Source organism: Perca fluviatilis, chromosome 17 (genome assembly GCF_010015445.1).
Source record: "Perca fluviatilis chromosome 17, GENO_Pfluv_1.0, whole genome shotgun sequence".
NCBI classification, from domain to species: Eukaryota; Metazoa; Chordata; class Actinopteri; order Perciformes; family Percidae; genus Perca; species Perca fluviatilis.
The window spans coordinates 14134636-14144684 of NC_053128.1; the positions used below are offsets into that span (position 1 = coordinate 14134636).

The 10049-nt window shown below is 43.3% G+C and overlaps 1 protein-coding gene across 5 annotated transcripts in view; it reads left to right on the forward strand.

The window, feature by feature from the left end:
- LOC120545967 (A-kinase anchor protein 2) overlaps positions 1-9176 on the forward strand; it is a 93252-nt gene extending 84076 nt beyond the window's left edge. For 4 of the 5 annotated variants that reach the window (XM_039780671.1, XM_039780673.1, XM_039780676.1 and 1 more), the window contains 6 exons: positions 604-702; positions 814-909; positions 1076-2540; positions 2756-2931; positions 4146-4184; positions 5681-9176. In XM_039780671.1, coding sequence (XP_039636605.1) covers positions 604-702; positions 814-909; positions 1076-2540; positions 2756-2931; positions 4146-4184; positions 5681-5812 — 2007 coding nt within the window. In that variant the 3' untranslated portion in view covers positions 5813-9176. The remainder of the gene's footprint in view (positions 1-603; positions 703-813; positions 910-1075; positions 2541-2755; positions 2932-4145; positions 4185-5680) is intronic. The other variant, XM_039780672.1, reaches the window with a different exon arrangement.
- Positions 9177-10049: the final 873 nt, after the last annotated feature.

The following is a 10049-nucleotide window of genomic DNA, read 5'->3' on the forward strand; positions in this document are numbered from 1 at the left end:
GTATTACATGGCTTGCTCAATGGCATTACAACGTATTGGTGAGGCAATGGAAAGCATTGTTGTTTCGCCTGCTAACAGGCCTCATAGGACTATACTGAATATATATAGGCTACTTAAAGGTGCCGTAGGTAGAATTGCGAAGATCCAGGACTTAGCCAAAAAATTTGAACATCGACAACTTCTCAGTATCTTGTATGAAATGCGTCTTATTTGTTACCTCAACCTGGCAACCCTTAACCCACATTACCCAGCACATTAAAACACAGCAGGTCTTACAGTACACTTAACAGTACCCTCCTTTCCCCCCACCCCCACCCCCGGGTCACAAATCTTCCCGATTTTTAAAACCAAATGTTGGCAGGTATGCACTACAGGCTGTAGGAGGTGCCAGAGGAGCCAGATTATTTTTTTTATTATTACCTGCTTCATGTAGTTCTACTACTGAACATAGGGTCAGTTTCAGCAAATATGACAGAAAGTTAGTTTTATAAGTCTTACCTACTGCACCTTTAATGTGCATATGTTTCTGTCTGTCTCTGTCAGCTAATATGTGATTAAAAACTAATGCAATAGTAAAAATGATTGGGAATTCTCTTCTCTCAGGTACAGGAGCTGGAGCGTGAGCGTCAGGAGCTGATCAAAGACCAGGCCGTGAAGAAAAACCCTGGGATCGCCAACCGCTGGTGGAACCCTCCTCAGGAGGTAGCCTCCCACTTATTATTTGTTTTTATTTTTATGTTACCTCAATCGACTTCCTGACCAACTTGACTGACAGATTTTTTTTGGGTTGGTTCATTTATTCATTCATTCAAGGTTCCTTTGGAAGAACAGCTGGATGCAGAGCAGCTTGAGTCCCTCAAGAAATACCAGGAGAGGAAACAGCAGAAACATACTTATACATACTCACAGGTAACACACACACACACACATACACACACACACACACAAGACTAATGAAGCGGGATTTGAAAAAGATTTGCACTGCAATCTAACAGTGTTGTTGTTACATTTCTGTCTCACCTTTCTTTTCTTATCTCCTCTGTATTCTGTCCTCCCATGTCCTCTCTATTTGCAGCCCCAGGTATCAGGTCCTCCCACAATGGTGACCTTTGACCCAGATCTAAACAGGAAGGAGGACATCGTGGAGGAGCAGATCAACTTCTCGTCTGCCAGAAGGCAGTTTCTGCAAGGGGAGGCAACCAAGAGGGACATAGCTCCTCACATCTACTCCGCCAAACCCTTTTCGAAATCCATGACTAGAGGCAGCCAGGGGAGCGGAGACATCGTTGCAGAAACCGGGGAGGGTCACGTGGCCTGGTGTGATGAAGGAACTGCAGCAGAATTTACTCGTGCACGAGCTGTAATGACAATCCTGCCTGACGAGGAGGAAGGGAAGCACCATTTCCATCCAGGTTTTCACCCAGAGGAGTCCGACTCAGGATTAGACGAGTCATCTGTCCGTTCTCAGGACACTACTGTGTTTAGCTTGGATAACATTTCCGACAGTGGGGCTTCGCTACCACCTACCCCGTTGCCACTTACCCCGGTGTCACCACCTACCCCCCAGCCCACCACGCCAGTCAATGGGCAGACCAGTGGCAGTCCAACAGAAGAGGAGCTGGACTACCACGCAGGGGTACTTGTCCAAAATGCTATCCAAAATGCCCTGGCAGCTCAGGATGGAGAGGAGTGGCAGCCTTCGGACTTGAATTCTTCACAACTGAGCGCCCCTGTGTCTCCATCCTCGGCTTCTTCAAGTAGCCCAGTGCCAGTTTCCTCCTCTCCTGTGTCTTCGAGCGGAGCTCCCAGCCTCCAATCGCCTGTGTCCACCAGTCCTGCTCCATCCAGCCTGTCCCCTCAGCCAGACAGAGGGCCAGAAGTAAGAGTCGTTTCCCAAGAGAAGCCTTCAGAATCACAACAGGCTCTGCAGCAGCAGCAGCAGCAGCAGCAGCCCTCCAGTCCAGCACAGCGAACACAGCTCCAGACGCCTTCTCCGCCGCCTTCTCAGCCCATCTCGCCACCCCAGAGGCCCAGAGATGGAGGCCCCAGGATCAAAATCCAGTCCTCTTACGCCAGAGCCCTCGCCTCTTCCGCCCCTGCTCCGGCCCCTGCCTCTGCCGCGGCAGCTCCAGTTCCCAGGCCGACCCCAGTCTACCGTCCCCCTTCTCCCCCAAGCCCGGAGAAACCAGAGTTCAGCTACTTCAGTAAATACTCCGAGGCGGCTGAACTGCGCAGCACGGCCGCAGCAGCACGAGGCCCCGACGCGGAGGCCGCCAGCGGGCCGTTCCGCCTGCGCTCCAACAAGCAGCGAACTCTGTCCATGATCGAAGAGGAGATCCGAGCAGCTCAGCAGAGGGAGGAGGAGCTGAAGAAACAGAGGAAGGAGCAGCCTGTGGTTATTGCCCGCCCCAGCAACGCTTCCAGCAACAGTCTCGGGCCCGTGAGGACGGGCATGCGGCAAACCAAGATCTCCCCAGCAGATAAGATGAAGAGCAACAGCCTGCCAGCTAGACTCACACTGACAGCGAAGACAGCCCCAGGTTAGTCACTACTGTACCGCTGTTTCTCATTGGTCTCTGTATGAGACTGCTGTAGGTTGTTGTTGCTGCACTAGAACTAAAAACCTTTAAAAAAAACAAAAACTTCTTGTACATACGTAATAAGTTACAATGAAATATTGCTTCCGTAAACCACTTGTGCTTGGTGTAATTTAAAAAAACGTGTCTAACTCCCTGTGTTTTTCTGTAATGTACAGGAAAGATCGAGAAAGTGCGACCTGCACCGCCCGTCTCACCCTCACCCTCAGAAGGAGCCCTGTCTGACGCCGGCAGCGAGGACTCTGGAGGACGACCCAAAAACTTCATGCAGACGCTTATGGAAGACTATGAAACACACAAAGTGAAAAGGAGGGAGAAGCTAGAGGACAACAGTGTGAGTATTTGAACCTGGAAAAACTAGATTAGCAGAGAGAAGAGACTCGTTTTTAACAAAACACCAAATGCATTTTTGCACAGATAATACTTGACCATCAGCTAGTATAAATATAAAAATGTTGGTTGGTGCTAAAAAAAAAAAAAAAAAAAAAATCCCATTCTAAATAGATAAAAGTAGAAGTTGTTTTTGAAAATATGCAACCAAGGTGCCAAAATGTCTCTCGGTGAGTGACAGTAGCAGAAAGGTGATGCAGCCAGCTCATCACACATTACATGCTTGTTTGGCTCCCGTGGTTCACTGGGATTTAGTAATGCCAACATGGTTGAATGCTTCCATTCATGTCCTGTTGGCACGAGCTAATACCGTATAACCGCAATGGGAATTTACCAGCCTAAAGCAGGAACTGAAATTGAAATTAAGTCACAGACGCTGGGGGATTTCTGTCCTGACTCCATCTTTATTCGTTTGTTTTGTATCTGAATACGTCTTTTAATGCCAGGTTTCTTTATTAAGAAGGAGTATTTCAATACTTCTTAATAAAGAAACGTGGCATTTTTGTTTTGGCAGACTTATCTGCTGAAACAAAAGTCTAAAAAGCCCTTTGGCTTACATGATGGAAAGAAAGTTACATAACCAGAAAATGTCACAGACAACAGTTTCACTTCTCCACCGAGGTTTTCAAATCATAAGCACCAACACTTAAAGGTGCCATAGGTAGGATTGTGAATGTAGTGATTGACACACAGTTAGACCCCCCCTGGCCGTGATTGGTGCATCTGAACAGGGAGCAGTGGATTTTTGCAAATCGCACTACAGGCTGTAGGTGGTGCCAGAGGAGCCAGATTTTTTTTTTAATTATTATTACCCATTCATGTAGTTCTACTGGAACATAGGGTCAGTTTCAGCAAATATGACAGAAAGTTAGTTTTATAAGTCTTACCTACTGCACCTTTAACATTCACATACAAGAAAACATCTGAGGGTAACATTACATTACACGAACACATCATATTCTGTAAAAGAAAATGTACGACATTGCATTCATAGTTATCATGCATTTTTCAGGATATACAATAATATAATTATTAATAATTTGCAGCAGGGTTGTTGTTACCTGTTTTTGTCATTGCTGATCTTGTTATTGTTTATCCATGATGACATCACGTGTGTTGACTATTTGTACTGTCGCTTCTCTCCTGCTGGTCGGTCAGTATGCCCGTTTGTTGTTGGCCAACGAGGTAACCACTGAGGTATCTGTCTCACCTCAAACCTGTCTCACCTCAAACTTGTTCACTCCACGAACCGCCTTTACTGACAGACCTGGGTCAGACTCAATTGAAAAGTGATAGAAAAAGTAATACATCCCTGCTTTCTGTAACGGTTGACTTTTTTTGGTGGGGGTGGGGGGAGGGGTTAATATGTCTGTATCACATCTCACTGAAAGAACTGTTTATTCCCTGGGATTTGGAGAGCATTCCGAAGCTGTTTGTGTTCATGAGCATTATCTCAGTTCAACTTACGAAGAAGTGAAAGTTCTCAAATACAGTCTTAAGGGTGGCGATTTCCACTGGTGATCACTTGTTTACTCTCCATTAAATGTACACAACATTGTAGATGAGTCAGCAGCAAGAAAAATAAACTGTCCCAGATGTGAAAATGGTCCAGAAAACATAGATGGGGATGTATTATTTTAGTTGGAAACCCTAGACCGGGAGGATTCTGTGAGGGAAACCTTTAACAGTTTTATATCTGATCCCAGGTCTGCTCATGGTCTCACTGCATTACTGTTCAGATCTGTGGTGTTGGTGCTGCATGCTTGTCCCCCCCCCCATCCCCCTCCCCATGCACAATGTTTTGCACCTGCCCTCCCTATACAACACATACAGCGCCAGTTAAAAGAATTTAAAAGGAGATGTGGGCTACTTAAAAATATTAGAAAATAATTAATGTCGTGATGCGCTAATATATGTATATGGCAAAAAAATGTTGGGTAATGAACATCAGATGAATGATAGGGATAATTTTTTCTACCAAATGGACATATAAAAATATCAAATATATTTATAGCATGCTTCATTCAAAGAAATATACCTTTCTGAGTTGCTATATGTATCGACTGGAGGTCACGGTAGATGCAATTAGCGAGCATCAACTGACTCCTCCAGTAGTAACTTAAGTAGGGCTCAGCGTTTTGAAAATAATTTAGTCTCCATCTCCATCATTTTCTACCCACAATCGACTTCCCCTTCATTGGGGATTCATGCTCAAAAAGAAATCTTTCTTGTGTGTGGAGATGTGCTCACGTGTTTGTAACTGTGTGTGTGTGTGTGTGTGTGTGTGTGTGTGTCTCGGCATGAGTGTGTGAGATGGATGGTGATCGGGGGGGAACATGACAAATGGAAGACATCTCGTGTTGAAGCATGAAACTTCCCCTGGAATGGAATACAATGACTTTTGTTTTTATTGTCAAATACTGCAGGTGCGCTTCATTTGGTGCTTTATTCTGGTAGATACAACTCAAGGACTCCTTTACTGCAGGGCGGTTTAACCAAGCGCTCCCTCAGTTTTTGACATGGACTGCATGCCAAATTAAAGTCACTGGTGTGGTGTGATTGTGTTGTCCATTAAATCCCTGATGAGCTGGGGGAAAAGAGCATGGGTTTTATCAGTAAACAGTTGGCTCATGCTAACTATTAAGTTGCTCTGACCGTGCATCTCGTCTGATCGATTGTTTTGTAATTGACAGGTTCTGGAGGCCACTCGCGTCACTAGGAGGAAGAGCGACATGGCGCGGAAGTGGGAAGCCGGTATCTACGCCAACGAGGAAGGAGAGGAAGAAGAAGAAGAAGAGGAGGAAGAGGAGGAGGAGGAGGAGTAAACTGCTCCTTCCAGAGACAGTTAAAGGACAGTGTGGAGAGGAGGAGGAAGAAGAGGAGAATGAAGCGAGGATAGGGAAAGGAAACAGTATTTATTTTGCTACTATAGTATTCTGATGATCACATGACCCGCTAGCCCGACCAATGGGGCTCATCGAAGAGATGCATCAAGTTGTGGTTTTCTGACCTGAGGATTGAAGGCCAACAGTATGTTAAGAGACTGAACTGAGTATGTGAGAGACATTTGAAGTGTTGAGGTGAGTTTGGAGAGAAAAAAAAAAAAAAAGGGTCAGTGATGCAAGAGACACTTTGGAAGGGTTTTCTGGTGGTTTAAGAGCGCTGTTCCCGAAATGGATTTGGGATGTAAGGTTTTTACTAGCTGGTAGACGCTGGATGAACTAAATATTCATAGGATTTTTCCTTTGCCTGTAATTTTTCTTATTGAAATATGGGCTGAGATCTAAAGGTTGCCTGAGACTTGTTGGAAATGGGTGCTTGATAATTAAATCAAAATGTGTGGAAATGTTTTCATTACCAACAGAGGAAGAAAAGAAAGAAAAAGATGCAAACGACGAGCAGGCGTGTGCAAAGTGACTATCAAGAAACTTCTGACTGAACGTTAAATGAGTAAAAAGCGAGGCCTAAAACGTTGAATGAGAAAAAAGCGGGGCCTAATTTCTGTCATTACAGAATTATTTTTACCTTTTATTGGATGATGCTGCGGGAAGGCTGCCGTGTTTTCCAGGCACTGAACCAAACGGGAGCCCAAGCATCACTTTCAGAGCACGTAAAGTTGTATCTTCTGCGTCATAGAAGACACCCACGACGTGTTGGTGGGAGCTTTTGCAATCCTCTTAAGCATCTGTGTTAAATCGTAAGTGCCGACTTGAGGGTCCTTGAACTGTTGAATGCTAGCGAGGACGTTTGCAAAACTAGCATCAAGGTCCAACTTTGCCTTAGACCGTCAGTAATTGTCGGATGCACGATATGTATGATGTATTTTACCTTCTCCAATTCTGTATTGCTACAGTCTCAGTAGACCTTAGAGAAAATACGCAACCACATTAGATAGAACGTCCGTCTATAAAACACTACTGACTTCATGTCTATTAAGTGACGGACAGATGGGGAAGGGGGAAGCTAACTGCGGGTCATGTTTGCGTCACTTCAGTCAGACCGTGTATTAATGAAAGGGCTGGGTCGGGGGTTTTCTATTCTATTCTAAAAAAAAAAATCACTTATTTTACCTTTGCTGGCTACGTCGCTTTGTTGACCTGTGCTCTCTGATGTAAGCAGTTGTTTCGTGTATTATACTGAGGTAGGACTGTGTATTTGATATATGGCTGAACATGTAATGTATGTTGAGATTCCAGTGGGGCAACTGCCGTGTTACCTTGCGAGCTGAGGATAAAGTTTGATGAGAAATATTGAAGAAGCGTGTTACCAAAAAGCAGAATGTTGTTATTTAGAAACGTCAGCCTCTGCGTTTTTAAAAAATCTATTTAAGAAGTGCTGATTGTGTGCATGAAGTGACACTCCTTTCCTAACCTGAAACAAGCACACAACAAACAGCGGGGGAAGAAGGCAATCGATTATCAGCGCGCTGTTTCATTAACAGGCCGCAACTGAACGTCTGTTCATTTTCTACGTTAATAACATAACAGAGGGAGATTCACGTGTTGGGGTTGTCAGTTTGTTTTATATATATTGTGAGCTTTGATTTTTGCAGGACGGTGTGTGATTTCCTGTTTTGTTAAATGAATGAAGAATGAGTGTGGCGTTACTTTGGATGGTCCAGGTGCAGAGAGAGCAAGGTTCAGCTTCCAAATTAAAAGAGTAAAACAAATTGAAACAGGAATAATCCCTGGAGCCTACAGGACTGTTTTCAGATGGGGATTTCAGATAGAAACCTGGCGACATTGAACCACTTAACTGAAAAGTAGCAAAAATAGTTCTACTTTTCGGTCTTTGTTAGCTTGTTTATTGAAGCCCTTTTGGTGTTTTGTTTTTTTCTTCAGCATTGGGATGTCAGGACGGTGAGAAAGATTGTCCTGGGAAACCGCAGGTCACAGTTTATATCAGTGCATCTGCCAGCGTGTCCTGTTCGAATGTCTTTCAGTCAGGCACTGATCTTTCTGTTTGCTCACAAACACACTGAATAAAAGCTATAGAATTAAAACTGAGGTAAAGTTGCACAAAAGATAAGGAATCGCGGGACACATACAGTACATACCCTCGACAATAATGACTAATAATTATATTTATTGGGACAGTCCCATCCTGAGTGCAAATTATCTGACTCTATTTAATTATCTATTTTAATATGCTCTCTAAATGGGAAAACCAAGGACTTGTGCCTATGTGATGTGTCCATTTCGCCCTGAAACAAAAACACATTGGTTCCAGACAATCCTCGTCGTTCTTGTTTTTCTACACGTGATAATATATAAAATGAAAAAAAAAGTATGTAAAGGACTAGCGTCCCTTTTTATGAGACGTTATTGCGGTGCTGCAGAAAGTGCCGATTGCCACAGTTGCAACGGAGGTACAGTGTCACCGATGCTGATATGAGATTGATTTTTTTTGCCACATGAGTTAAGGGACAAACAAAATAATATTTTGATGCATTTCCATGTGAGAGATATTTGATTTTAGAGGAGCTGAAGCGGACATGTTTTCAGTATGAATGACAAATAAAGATCCTTTGTGATGGATGATGGTTTTAACAGTGGCCTATTCTGGATGCCAGCTGAGCATTTAGTATTTCTAAGCTTTATTATTCGCAGCACGATTTGAGTTTTGAGCAACAAAAGCAAATGGCTTCGTCCCTAGTGTACTGTAGCTGCTGCCACACATTGTAATACTGTGCTATTAAAATGTACACAAGCGCACACACACTGTTCTCATTTCACCCTCAAAGGACACAATCAAACCCCAAACCGTTTTGAGTTCTCATTAAATACATAAGACTTTTGAAATGGTTACAGACAAAATGCGCACGCAGAGGAGTTCTAATTGTTTGCTTTATTAATATTATTATTATTATGCTTTTGTTGTTTGAATTCTTGGTGAAAAGATGATTTATTTATCATTTTTAAATGCTGGTAGCTTGTTTTCACCTTCAGAAGCACCCGTGCTTCAGTGTGGGACTCACACTGTCTGTGTGTGTGCGTGTGTGTGTGTGTGCGTGCGTGTGTGTGATAAAGCAACCTTATTATTACAGTATACAGTATAACCTCTCTTCCTATGTTAACCACTTGTATGCTCATACTCTGCTTTGTTATTTTATAGCACATGTACGGCTCACTGTTATACACCTACTATACATATTATGAATATTTTCTCATTAAAAACAAAACCTGTAAATGTGGGATTTCTGAGTGGTTTATTCATGTTTCAAACTAACAAGCCAATGTGATCATTTGCTCTTTGTTTCATATCGCTGTAAACTGAACATCTTCGGCTTTTGGGATTTTTGGTTGGACAAAACAAGCAACTGGAAGATGCGATGGGCATTTTTTTCCACTATGTTTTCACATTTTACTCACTAAACAACCAACTGATTAACTGAAGAAGTAACCGATGATAAAAGTAGTTGCATACTGAGAGGGATTAAACCTGTCTATTACCTGATTTTCATTTTATTCTGACATGTGTATTTGAATACCATAACACAGAGGCCATTATAACAACTGTCTTGATCATTTTACTTTCTCTTTTCTGTTATGGTTCTGTTCAGTAAAGTAAACAGACCTGCAAACGCCTTCTTATAGTTAAAAACAGAATTGTTGTCTTTAAACTGTGTCACAGTCTAAATATTGAGGGTAGGGTGGTTTCCAAAATCTCTCACGCACGCACACACACAGACACACACAAACACACACACACACACACAGACACACACACACACACACACACACACACACACAATTCTGTATTACTGTCTTTGTGGGGACATATTGACATAATGCATTCCCTAGCCCCTTACCCTAACCTTAACCATCCCAATTAAATGCCTAACCTTAACCCTTACCCTCACCCTAACCATAACCTAATTCTAACCCTAGTCCTAAAACCAAGTCTTAACCCTCAAATAGCCCTTTAAACTCATGGGGACCAGCATTTTGGTCCCCACGAGGCTGAGCAGACCCCACAAGTATACTGTAGTCCCCGGTTTTTGGACCCCACGAATATAGTAAAACAGGTACACACACACACGCACTGCTCACGCTGTGAGGA